Source organism: Plodia interpunctella, chromosome 9 (assembly GCF_027563975.2).
Source record: "Plodia interpunctella isolate USDA-ARS_2022_Savannah chromosome 9, ilPloInte3.2, whole genome shotgun sequence".
Lineage (NCBI taxonomy): Eukaryota > Metazoa > Arthropoda > Insecta > Lepidoptera > Pyralidae > Plodia > Plodia interpunctella.
In genome coordinates, this window is record NC_071302.1 from 7,507,771 (window position 1) to 7,522,291 (window position 14,521).

The window sequence follows — 14,521 nt, forward strand, 5'->3', positions numbered from 1 at the left end:
CCGCACGCTTGTAATCATAACCAAACAGCCTGGTACGTATTATGATATCATGATCTATTCCTGGCCTATTGTGGCGTACATTTACATCCACGCTAACCTCGAGGTCTTTATACTGTTCAACATATACTTCCTTTGTCTATGCATTTCTGTACTTAATGCATTCATTATATTTCCATAGCGGACAGCTTTGTAACGTCTTTTCATTCCTTTTGTGTTAGCGTTCTTGTTACGGATTCACCGCAAGCGGTCTTTAAAACAACATGGTTAGGCTACACTATTACAACAAAGCACTCCTGTGGGTCGTATAAATCAAAGTCTGTGCGAAAATTACCAAATGTTGCGAAACGTTCGCGTGCAACGCCAAGGTCAGATGCATTGAATGCTCTGAAAAAAGCACTATTGTCCGAAGAAAGTTTGAAAAGCCTTTCTTTCGTGTGTCACAGTAATTAATGTACTAATGCGTCATTTGAAAAGGCGCAGCTATTTGTACTTTTACTCTCTTTTAGAATGATAATGAGAGTTATTTCATGGCGAATATTTTTTTGGAAATTTGCATGGGACGGACCCACCACGGGCAGGTAGTGTCTGGTAATCGGTCGATTTGTCTTATTGTCGAGATGTCGTTTGTTTGTGCGCAGTGACCGCGACCGTGGCTGAGATAAAAGTAATAAATTACATGAAACGGAAGGTGTTTATAATGGTTGCCGCCAGAGGTGTGGCCGGCAACAATGATGCAGTTCCACTTGGATTCGGACAGGAATTAAAAACTACTCAAGATTATTTTTTATCACAAACAATCAGTATTTTTTTAGCCAACTCAAAATCTTAAGAGAGAATTTACAAAAAATTATGCTATAAGCTTTTTCATCGTTTCAAATTTACAAAGAGTTATTTTAACTGGACTTACCACCCAATCTACCTCATTCAAAGTTGGATGTAGTAACTCAAAATTAAATTCCTCTTGTACAATTAACAGTATTGTTAAATTAACAGTAGTTTTTTATTGTTTACTTTTAGTAAAATAATGTTATTTTACTTGATATGCAGTAACTGACTATGAAATATCACAAACCTACCTCTGCCTTTTTTTCAATAAAAATTGGCAATTGCCAAACACACGGAGTTAAGTTATAAATAAAACCACATAGGCCCGACCCGTCAGGCGAGATTTAAAATTAATATTCAATTAGCTTTCCGCACATGATGCGGGGCGTATGTATTATTAAATTTTATTTATGGCATCATTTACTGACGATATTTTTAAAATTATTGCCGGTCTCATGAGCTCGCGTCCACTTTAATTGTAAGGCTATCAATTTTGGCGCATCACTAGTTGCTGTATCCATACAAAGTCTAATTGTTATTGAGATTAGCTATTACAAATGTTACTTGGTGATGTTTGCTGTTACTTTTTCTGATAAATAACATTAATATTATGTGATTTTTATCCAAAAACCTCATTACTCTGTCTGACTTACTTACATATGAGTACCTAAATATAATTTAAAATTATCATAAAAAAAAAATCAAATTTTTTTTTATCATGATTCAAATAAACTGGTTTAAGTTTTCTGTAGGTATCTGAAAGAGTACCATTTCTATCCACTCGATTGATGAGTTTTCTTAACGTCATATCTCACTTTTTCAAAACAAAATGACGTTCATAGAAAAGTGAGCTTTAAGGCGTCCAATGTAAAATATACTTTACATTGACAAGAAATGAGCTGATAGTGAGCAGTCCGCTAATTTGTTGTCAGTATCAAATATGCCTACAGAGAAGGCTTTAAAGCTCACTTTTCAATAAAGTTTGATGACCTTTATACGTAACGATTTTCATAGAAAAGTCGAGGTCTATTACAACATTTAACTAATAAATTTCCATAAATAGTAAATTATATTGCAGAAAAATAATATTATAAAGAAAATATTTGTAAATGTGCCGTTTACGTAATAATGTAATTAATTTACGACAACATGGTCGATTATTTACTTGTGTGTCAAATGAGTCGTGACCTGAGAAAACGGATGGCATTAATTTAAATAAGTACTCGCTACAGTCCTGTACTTTGAGTTCTTATAAATAAACAAGGTATTTTTAGTTGTGGTCATGCGTGACTGATGCGTAATCTAGGCATAAAATAAAATACAGATTATGTAAGATAAAAAAAGATATCATTACCTAATATAATTACAACAATAATAAAAATACAATAATTTCAACAACAGATTTATCCTGCCAGGGATCTCTTCCAGTTAACAAGTTCTCTTCCAGTTAAGTTATCCATTTGAATATAAAAAGAAACATTTTTAATTTGTAACTGCCAGTGCCTTTTGGTAAAACTTATTATATAATATTAATATCTAAATACATAATAAATTCTTTTCTAACACTTAAAAACTTGTAATTGCATTATTTGGCTACAAATTTTAAATATTTTGAATGAATTAATATTTGATTGAATTAAATTTACCTGAATTAATTTTTACTTCGTTCTACGTTCTACTGTTTCCTTTTTTTTTTGCTGTCGTTGAAAGTACCTATATATGCAAGACAAATGGCGTAGGTGTTGGGCGATGACATTTGTGAAGGTTGAAACTAATTGCAATAGGTATTGAAATACCAAGTGTTTCTGATAAGATTTATTTCGCTACCTTGAAACAATTTTGACTTGCCTATTGTGTAATTTACATAAGCTATGATTTCATTGTGCTTGATATGTTCAGAATCCTCTACTTATTCTAACTATATCCATACTTTATTACTAATATTATAAATATGAAATTCTGTCCTTATATCTGTACTACTTCTATGGCGCTTGGTTGATTTTGGTGAAATTTGGAGTAGATATAGCCGAGGTCGTACATATTGTACACTAATGTAAAGTCAACATTGTACACTAGCATAATACCTAAGTACTTTAAATGTGATTGCGAGTTTGTGTATTTTATTTCCATAAAAAATGCATGTAATGTAAAATTTTACATACCCACATTTAGAGAGTATGGCAGCTATTTAGTTCATACATATATAATTATATATGTTACGCCGGAAAAATGTATTATTCTCGTAGGACATAGACGCGGGTTATAATAATTGTATACCTTGATGTCTTGGCAATTGAGTAAGCATGAGTTTTTCAATACACTCTAATGTATTAAGAAGGTAAATAAGTTCTGAAAGATTGAGATAATGTTTAACCAAATAGTATTATTTGGTTAACATAGTTGATGATGGATTAATATACTATACACACATATAATAAGGGCTTGCATAAGAAATTCAAATTAATTACCTAATACTTATTCCACGAATGTCATTTGTCTACAATTATTGCGTATAGCCTATACAGTGTCAATAAATCAACAGCGTCCACAAGGTTCCTACTTCCTACAACATACCGGTTTCTCCAAGATATCTCCCAGATAGGTTATTAGTCTTGTAGATAAGCAATCTCAAGTTTACTATTGTCATATAGTTGTATAGACAGCCTGTCTTAAGTAATTTGAGTCAACAGTATATCTACTCTTGCTATCGAAAACATAGATATGAATGTAAACAGAGCATTTTTGTAAATAAAGAACTTCTTTTTTCTAATTAATTCTTGCAATTTTTAGAACAGGAAATGTGTGATTAACAGAAAAATGCATTAATTTATAATTATTAACTTCGTGTATAAATCAAATAGCAATTAGAATGACATTACTGGATTAAATAGTTTTTATTTTATCCTTCAGCGAACTGAAGGGAATGTAACAAAAAATATATAATGAAAAGGAAAAAAAACATATGTGATGATAATGATTGTTGTTAGCAAGACCTAGCTTGCTTGCGATATTAATATAAAAAGTTATATTACCATATTTCATATAAATGTTATGTTACAGACGCTATCGCCTAATAGGGGAATATTCCAGTAATTGACACTTTAGTAACAGAAAACCGAAGCATCTTCAATAATATAACAATAATATAATTATAGCCAGTACTATTACATATTGTCTAGTTCATCTTAATATCCCTGGACCTATTTTAAATGTCAATTAACTCCCAATACATCAAAGACTGGCCTTTGCTAAACCAATACAGGTGCACACCGTAACGCAGTCATTACAAAACGGAACAACGAATATAGATTTGGATCAGCTTCGAAATAGACTGCAAGCTATAGGTTATCATTGACGTCGATGAAGCCTAAGTACATATATTACATGTTAAATAAACATATGATGAGGTATAAGATGATGTTTTGTACGTAGGTGATTTTGGTATACTCGTAAATACTAACCATCTTATTGATAATAGATAAAGCTTTTGAAGCGAAAGCATGTTTTGTCACTATTGCACTTTAAAATTTAATTTAATTGACATTGACAGAAAGAGACAAAATATACTTGTAGTACCTATGCTTTAAAGGTTATTTATTAATAACAGAGTAAGGCATCATAAAAATATGTAAATATGGTCTATGATTGCTCAGCGGTTCAATAAAATTACTTTTTAAATTGTTTAAAATCGGGATATATTTAACAAAAATCAATATAAACTCCCTGTAGTACTGTCCTTAAAAACCACGTCGTGATTGGTGCTCACGAACTCAAGAATCCACTGCTATGCTATTGGTAGTCACGAAACTGGACTACTTAACTTCGTGCGCGCACAATCTCCGATCTTTAAATTCAACTGGAACACCGCTCTAGCGTAAATGAGATCTTTAGAAGCAACACTTTAACTTGTAATAGGCAATGAGCCAAATTGTAAAGGAACTGACATCAGGCAACATAAGGACCGATGACATAAATTGGAACATGCGTGCGAGGGGCATCATCGCCGCGTTTCAACGAGTTGAGATATATAAAGATTAGATAACTATATGGATGGATTAGTTATGTACCGTATTCAACATTGTACCGGATTCGCTTTTGTTCAACCATTTATTGTTTTTAAGTATTGAATCTCAACGGCAGATTTCCAGGGATTTTATACTTACAATGTGGTCGTCGATGCAAGCTAAATAGCAAAAAGTAAACACGCTATCAAAATCGTACAAAAAATTTGAAGATCAAAAATAAAAGTAAAAATTCGGGCCAAGCTTTAAAGACGCAAACAGGTCGAGTAAATCAAAAGTTTCTTAAAGACGCGCCGAGGGACGTGACACATTGTGTTGATAACCTCAAAAATATCCACAAAAAACGACAAGAAATCACAAGAAAATTCACACGATCATAAAACGACGTGGTCTATCATGAATCAAAACTTTTATTTAATCTTTTGGCTAAAGATAATAAGTTCAAACAAAATCAATTACACTGAATAAAATAGGCAAAAAACATATGATGGACAAATTGCTTGTTTAAAAAATTATATATAAATTATAGATTCATTACTCGTCATTTTACTATCTTGTAAAACTTGGCCAGTGTAGTTTGCGGAGAGGAAGAAACAAGACTTTAAAGCAATAACTTGGCCTGCTGATCTTTAAGAGGATTTGCGAAACATAGTTACAAGTTTAATTGAATCCATTACCAATAAAAGCGATAAAGTTGATAAATTTTCTCATTTATTTTACAATATACTTTTTATGGACTGAACTGAGTTTCAAAAACTCACGTCTCACACCAATGTTGATGCATTAATCTAATTGCGAATATAAATTTTGAACAATTCTTCATTTCAAATGTACCGTGATGACATCCAACGACATTGTTTATCCACATCATTCGTAATTCATCAAAAATCTGATAGATATATAGCCAATGAAGCAAGATGAATTGCAAATTATACTTGGACGATTAATGAACTCATTGTTGTAAGAACAAGATGAGAGGATGTCAGGAATATGACATAATGCTTTAAATATATTAAAATAAGTAAATTTATATCAGCACCTTGCCATGCTGGAGCTATCAATCCTGCCAAATCACATATCAACGTCGGACACCCTTGAATATATTCGCATAGTAATGTACAGTCAACGAAACATTCGTCTACTCAAATTCATTGAAAATTGGCCAGTATTTTAATGGCATAAAGGTCCATGCCGGGTAGATTGATACGCAGCTTGACTGCAATATGCATGTTATTTCAACTCGCATCATTCACTTGTGTCAAAAATGTCGTACTTGTGGCAGCTTTTGGTTACTTCTATGTATATTTCGGATATCATCATCGAACTCTTAGAAATCTTGGTAAAAAATCAATCTAGGTATATTACAAATCTAAGACTTCATTAATCACTAAAATCTTACTGTCTGAAAAGTTAGAAGGTATAAAAATTCAAATTTTCTAGCTTTTCTAAAATTACCTTTCTGTCAAAAGCCGATTATCAAGTTCCAGTTTAATTTCGCTCCAGGCGTTGCTTCCATTTTGAATTCTGATCCGTTTTATGAAATTACTAGTTTGTTCACCTGTACCATCTCATTGCGAGTAGTTATCTATTTAAGGCCACCCATAACTTACCTATGAATTTCTACAATTAACTAAATGCTTATGTTTTCTATAAAGTTTAATTTTGTAAACTAGAGTAAAAAATATAAAAGTTACTTATAAGCGGACTCTTGTAATGAGCTGAAATGAAATTGTGAACTCCAGGGAGCGCGTGTGTTTATTGCAAGAAACCGAACAAGAATAAAGATACTATGTTGCCATCACAAAAAATAAAATAGCTACTAATGTTATGTAACGTTGATGTTATACAATTAGACAAGTTAAGTTAAACTAAACACCAAAATCTAGGTAAAAACTAGAATTATTAAAATCTTTGATAATTTCACAGTAAAGAAAGATGGTACTTAGTGATGAATTACATTTAACACTTGAGTTAAGACCCAGTACTTGTGGCCTGTGTATAGATAAAATACTTCCTTCGATGAACGGACGATCTGGATTGCTGGAAGGTGCTGGATGAGGAAAGCATTTGCTAGAGACCTTGATTCAGCATTAAATGACAATAGGCTTTTAAAAGAAAAAGAAGAAATGATAAATTAAATTTATTGGTAAAGCTGATCGTTACAATAAGTGCCTTTATTTTTAAAATATAAGAACGTTCAAATAGAAAACAGGCGTATTGACCACTACGCCTGGCAGGTTGTCGAATTTTTATTTCAATGCAAAATACACAATATCCATATCAGAGTACAAAAATATCAAAATCAAAATCTGTCTGGTTTACAATATTAAAATTCAGAGGCTCATGATTAATGTGTCTGTGGTATACTGAATATCTGGATGACCTGCTTAGGATGCACCGAGTGCCTCGTAATAAGCAGATGTTATATATTCGAGAGCAGACACCATGGCAACTGTATTAAACAGTCATGAAATCATACGTTACACTCACTTACGGGATATACCTAGATTGCGTTATTATGCAATTAATCAAACATTGTACCTTACATAAACATTAACATTCTTTAACAGTTGAAGACACTTTATCTTTTACGCTCTTTCTGTACTTCTGCAGTGTTCTTGATCTATTAATTGTTTACCATGTATTTTTTCTAATTCTTTTATATTATCTTAATTTACGAATATGTCACGAGCTCACGAGTCTTTCTAATGTCACTTTTTAACTTCTGAATAAAGCCATAAAAAATGTTATCGAAAAAATTATCATACTAGGTTTACTGCATGTCATTAAACTATCCACGGTGATAAAACAATTACACAGTCTATATAGAGCGACATATAAAAACATATGTGACATTTTTATTGGCTGTATTCTGTTTTCATCTAGATATCATTAGTCATGTTTTCTTTGATGTTTTATCGCGGAACATTTTTATGCTGGCATATCCGAAGCCGGCCGTTATTTAAGTATGAATGCTGATAGAAAGATATAAATGTATGATAGACGAAAATATTCCAAACAAATTTCCTTCACTACATATATTTTATGCGCTAAATTGTACATTAATCATGTTTAAATTACACTTCATAATTATAAGTAGGTCATAAATTTCACTTAATGACTGTTAGCTTCTCTAATATTGATGTGGAATTGCGTATTTTTCATTGTAACACGATTAAATGGTTATTTCGACCTTTGTTCTGACTTTGTGTGGGCCGAGAATATAGTGCTTTATTCTTAGAGTTCAAATGTAATAGAAAGTTAACATACCTCAAGCTAAAATATTTTTGTTTTTACATTTAAGATATCTTTCAAATGCACATTTATTTCAATTACTATGTAAATTGCTTTTACCAAAATAAAGCTTGGTGTGCCAGGTGTAGAGTAAAAATAATTAAAAAGTTACTGAGTAGTTTTTTGTACTCATCTGAAAATCGAAAATCGGTATGCAGCAATCGAAAATTTTCCATTGCAAGCTAAAATATTGAGATGCTCCTGAAACTTTAAGAACCTGCAATTCTAAATTAGGTTTAGAAAGAATAAATGTTTGAAGAAATCTGAATTATTTAAAGAGATTTGTTTCCAGACACTATTTTACTTTTCAAATTTTTAGACTCATCCATAGGTAATGCGATGTCATTCGTTTAAAATTCGACCATGCAATATGTCTAGACTCGGCAGAATGAATATCAATGGCCTGTGACCTAGAATTACTTAGCTCTGGATAGGTTTCATATAACTGAAATATGTTATAATATTTATATTATTTTTAGAATTAAGTACTCATAACATCATTTCAGGGTTATGTTTGTCAAAAGGTAAAAACAGGACCCTTTACAAATTCACTTCGTTGTTCGTTTTTCTGTGTGGCCATGTTTTTCATTGAAGAAAATATTAAATTGAAGATTCGGGTTTACGTATTTTTTATGTGAAAAAATTTGGTTACTTCGTCGACGCGATCAATAATTTATGTTATATAACTTCACAAGAGAATCAAAACGTATTGGGGATAAAATCTTAAAATCATAAGGGAAATTTACGTACAAAATATTTATACACTAGTTACATCACTTTCGTATTATTTCTAAAATTTTTAAGCTTTTTCTTTCTTTTTTTATTATCTGAAAAAAAAATCTTTAAATTAATGAATGACTTTGGATTTTGTAGCCTGATGAAGACTGTTAAAAAATACCTATTAATTTAGTATCCAATTCACACATATAATTTTAAATCGCACAGTAGATCCTTATATTACAGGAACGGTAATAAGACTCTTAGGTATTTATTACCCATTCGAAGCGTGACTACGTTTATGCCAAATTATCATTCGATCTTTGAGAGAGAAGTTTAAGAGAAAGCAATATTACATATATGAAAATCTTTAATTTCTTTTGTTAGTTGCATTTATTATCACGTTTTTATGCACACACGTTCGTTTTTAAAGGTAGGAGAATAGTAATATTCCAGGACTAAAAACTTTTAAGGAAACATTTAATTCGTTTATTTGTTTCAAATTTGTCGAATTAAAATATAACTATTAAAACTTGTCAGTGTTTTTAGAACAGTGGTAGGCATTAACGATGATGCTTGCGTATGAGAGACATCTGTATCCTTTTAAGCTTTGCTCCTTTCATCTTGACTTATGGCGACTCATTACTTAAAGCTAGAGCATTCAAATTAGAAATCCGATGTGATCATTTAATCAACATCACCATATTATTTGTGAATTCACATTGAAATTCAAATATACACTTGTATTGCGTCCATTCGTTTCGTTTCTGTACAAGGATTATGTTAAAATAATGCTGTCAGCCTGTTGTTTGTGCATCAAGCTGTCAATATAACATTTCAATCGCGCAGGGTTTTTGCTGCGGCTTCACTTGTCGTCCTTTAGTTCGTGCACCATCGAATATTTATAACCTTTTAAACATCTTTATTGACGCGGGATTGACGTCTCAGATGGAATAAGGGAAAGTATCGGACGTTTCCACTGAATTTATTAACTTCTTCTTTATCGTCTCTTACATCAAGTTCAACATTGTAAATGTTAACGCCAGCAATTTTTTATGTCGCTGTTTGTGCAGGTTGTGAAACATTTTTAATTCATTATGATTCGTTAGGTAGACGAAGAAGACTTAAAGAAATGTAATAAATGACACAGTTTAATTTGGTAGACACAGCCGTGGCAGGCCTCGTATCGATCACGAAATTACTGGCGGGCGTCCAAACCGGACCAAGTGGTGGGCCGCGCCGTCGACACTCCGTGACAGGTGCGGCATGCAACCCATGACTTGAGAAACACTGCTGCCATACCACCGGCAATGCCATCGTCATATATGTGGTTACCTCTTTATAAAGTACGTAATAAATACTTAGTCGAATTATCTCGTTGGTTAGCTAGTTGTTTGCTAATATAAAAAAATATTATTTAAACATCGACCTACTCACGTTGTTACATTAAATTGACCAAGACTTTCATAGAGCTATTCTAAAGTTTTACTTGGCATAAACATTTCATAAACAAACAGCATTAACCAGTGCCAAAGTAATCGTTACAGCAGATGTCATAATGTGGCAAGTAGCACGATATAAATTAAGAAAAATGGGACAGGTCGTGGAAATAAATCAAAGTTTATAGCTGTACAGTATTTACGTTCCTTTATAGATTTCTCGTTGTGAATCGAGCGTGTTGCCGCGAGCGTACATCACAATCGAGCAAGCGTGGCAGGCTAGCGATCGAGCCAACAATTCATTGGCGCCCAGATTAACATTCAGATCTAAATGTGACTAGAGTTATCCGTTTAATCATCGCAGTTTAAACTAATGAGTCACTTTATATTTTCCAGGTACCGTCAATGCCAACGGCGAGACGAAACGACAAAGAACGTCCTACACGCGGTACCAAACACTTGAGCTAGAAAAAGAGTTCCACTTCAACCGGTACCTGACGCGAAGGAGAAGGATCGAGATCGCGCACGCGCTCTGCCTCACTGAACGACAGATCAAGATCTGGTTTCAGAACCGCCGCATGAAATGGAAGAAAGAACATAAGATGGCTTCAATGAACATTGTCCCGTACCATATGAATCCGTATGGCCACCCTTACCAGTTCGACCTTCACCCGAGTCAGTTCGCGCACCTCTCTGCATAGGATCAGTGGAATTTTTCGAACAGCGGATAACTGATTTATTAAACTAGACAGTCGTCCGTCTACAACGGGGTTGCATGTACCGTAATTTTCATAAGAAAGTTAAGATACAGCAACTAGACTGGGTCAGTTATTCGCTGTTTGAAAAATTTCTCTAGTACCTATAGTCTAATTTTGTTAAAATTGTTAATGCGGCGCTAGGTACAAGTGACGATAGAGACGATGGTTCTGTGCGTCAAGCTGTGGACTTGAGTGAGTTTCAGTGAAATCAGTGATGGCAACAAAGCGATAAGACCAATTCAATCTTCATCTTCTTATTCAAAATATTTAAATATCAGTGACATCATTTTCTCGTAATTATACTATATCAATTGAATTTTTGTCTTGCAGTGACACGAATGTATAAATATTTTTTTTAAGTATTGTTTTATCGTATGAGTGAAATACTCGTAAGATAAATACTTAATGCGGTAAATGTTTTAAAATTTGACGTAGAAAGAATTTTAACTAGTCATAAGCTGTAATTCGATTTGCATAATATTCCTAAAAATGTAAGATATAAAACCTGAATACTGAATAGTGTACATTTGTGATGGCTAGATTATAAGGTAGAAGTGTGTTCTAGATTCGTACAGCTCAAAATGTATAATGAAATAAACCTTATTTTATGAATAAAATGGCCGTCACAAGGAAAACAAATTCGGAGATGTACAGGGATAGCGTATACTTGGTGAACCCAAACAAACAAACAAACAACACAAAATTGTAACAAAATTTGTAATAAGGTCGTTTCATAACTATCACTTTGATGATTTATAAATAAGTAATTAGGGAGGGCTTGTAAAAGCGCTGTGAACTTAACTAGATGGAGTAAGCTCAGTATCTATAAATTTGTGAATAGGTAGATATTCCTTCTCATAAATTAATGTAAATAAAATAATTTGTCGTTTATAGATACGATATAAATTTTAATATATTTCAGTATACTTCCCGAAGAACTGCTTTATGTTCCTGTCCTTAGTTGTAAATAACAAAGTATTTATCGGTACGAAGTTAATGCAGAATACGTAATGTCTATTATAAGATACATCTATAGAATTTTTTAAAGTGTCGACAACAGATACCAGTTTAATATAACATGTGGTTCTATCAGCGTACTTTAAATCTTAAATGTTGTATAATGTACTTAAAATATGCTTAGTGATTAATACTTTTTCATTTTCTTCTCATAAAACGCGGTTGTTTCTACAATAATTTTGTGAATTACTTTGAGGTCCGTCTTTAAAATTTTTGTTATCACATTTTTTTTATTAGAATTGTCGTGGTCAACTGTGATATTTTGTTAAATTTTATTCTTAAGTGGAACAGCGCGATTTGAGTTTCTTGATTCCTTCTGAAGTATGTTTGTAATGATTTTGTTTACATGGATGGTTCATTTGTTGCTTTATTTATTGTTTGTAAATATTAGATACTTGACTTAGAATAAATCAACATGATGATGTTCAAATTTTCAATAGTACCTTGCGTTGAATTTTGCTTTTAATGATAAACTTTACTGTGCAATAGGACGTGGCCTATTTTTTTGTATTAGTTTTTTCTCATTCTTATGTAAAATACTTTAAGTTACTTACGTTATTTCTTTTTAACTAAATATTAAATATGTTTATTGTTCATTCCAATTTAAATGAGGACTCTAGGAAAGTAGCTACTTGATCATTTAAATTATTGTATTAATAAATTGTATTAAATTTGAAAAATTGGTGAAGATGATCAAATAAATTATGACGATAAATATGTGTTTTATTAAATAATATAATTGTCCTCAATTTAAATGCCGCCATCACTACAATGTAATATTATGTAAAGATAAACATATACAAGACTGATATGCGAAACCAGAAATCCACATTTACCTGTATGGAGGCTTTTTGGTCGAATTGAGGTTAAATAGTGAGGGTGGTTGAAAACTCAAAGAACCTATGAAATGTTTTGTACAATCTTTGCGGGAACACAAGCAGCTAACATACACATTCTATATTTTTCTTTTCCTCCCAGATCAGCATAAAAATTTACTATACAAATTATATAGCTTATGTATACCAAGTGATTTTTGCTATTATTTCAGTGATTACTCTGAGGTAAAAAATCACTGAAACAATAGCAAAAAGCTCTTTGTATATTCTGGTGACACAATCATATAACACGTAGGTGTGTACATTTCATTTTGCGCCAAAGTTCATGTGAGATAGCATCTGTGACTAAGCCACTTCCCACGGCAATGCAATCCATTATTTAAAGGTGATAGTCGCCCTGTCATATTTTATCGCAGAATCACTTTTAGAAGAATACAAATTGTACTTCAGATAGTCATAAGTTGGAATCGAATGCACCTTAAGAGGTTCGTGTTTTAATTTTAGCATGGTGAGTCATAGCTGTAATGACCTTAAATGGAAACAATGCTAAATAAAGATGATGCATAATAAATATTACTCAACATAACCAGAGATCATATAAATAAATAAGGGAATAGACAGGTAATGTGCAGGTGGTAAAGTCATGCAATCGATATAATATTTATTATAGGATATTCAGTTTTAAAAGTTGATTATCGGTTATGTACTTAGTCATCAAGCTGACTGCTACATCAAAGGATCTTTTACAAATCCTGGGTTATTTGTAAAATATAGTAATATCTGTTAACATAAGGCTCGAACTTACTTTGGGGCTAACTAACATTCTGTGGGACTTTTGCTAAAAATATTTTTTATTTATCCACATAGCGAACTCATATATTAACGACCTCGGTGGCGCAGTGGTAAAGTTCTTGCCACTGAACCGAGAGGTCCCGGGTTCGATCCCCGGTCGGGTCATGATGGAAAATGATCTTTTTCTGATTGGCCCGGGTTTTGGATGTTTATCTATATATGTATATGTTATAAAAATATAGTATCGTTGAGTTAGTATCCCATAATACAAGTCTCGAACTTACTTTGGGGCTAGCTCAATCTGTGTGATTTGTCCTAATATATTTATTTATCATATATACTCATAAATCAATCAATCGAACGTAAATCTTCGTGGACGTCCAACCGTTGAACATTATTAAGAAACCTTCAATCTTGAGTCAATCGCAAAAATATCCAGACTGTTTACCAACATTACCAAAACTATAACGGAAAATATTGATAACGGAATGAAAAGATTTGGGTGCAGCGCCACAGAGACGCCTGGCGGCAGCATTGAGCAGTGATTAATGGTGAGTGACATGACGAGCGAACCTGGGGGAGCACGTGTAACAAAAGAGTGTCGAAGGTTGCCTTAGTTTGTAGGTCGCATCGGCTGGACCTATAAATCATTGCGATCTCGCTACGATTTGATATTCGATGGAAATACGCAGAAAATCGTTAGGTTACTGCTTATGTGGAAACTGAAGTTTGTAAAAATGCAGTACAATATATGCTAGGACTTTTGAGAAGTACAAAAGAAGTGCTTTTCCTACTAGGTTACTTCTGATATAGGAATTGGA

The 14,521-nt window shown here is 32.6% G+C and overlaps 1 protein-coding gene across 1 annotated transcript in view; it reads left to right on the forward strand.

The window, feature by feature from the left end:
- Scr (Sex combs reduced) overlaps positions 1 to 12,787 on the forward strand; it is a 35,168-nt gene extending 22,381 nt beyond the window's left edge. Inside the window, exon 3 of the mRNA XM_053749778.1 lies at positions 10,694 to 12,787. Within this exon, the coding sequence (XP_053605753.1) occupies positions 10,694 to 10,998 (305 nt within the window). The 3' untranslated portion in view covers positions 10,999 to 12,787. The remainder of the gene's footprint in view (positions 1 to 10,693) is intronic.
- The last annotated feature ends 1,734 nt before the right edge of the window (positions 12,788 to 14,521 follow it).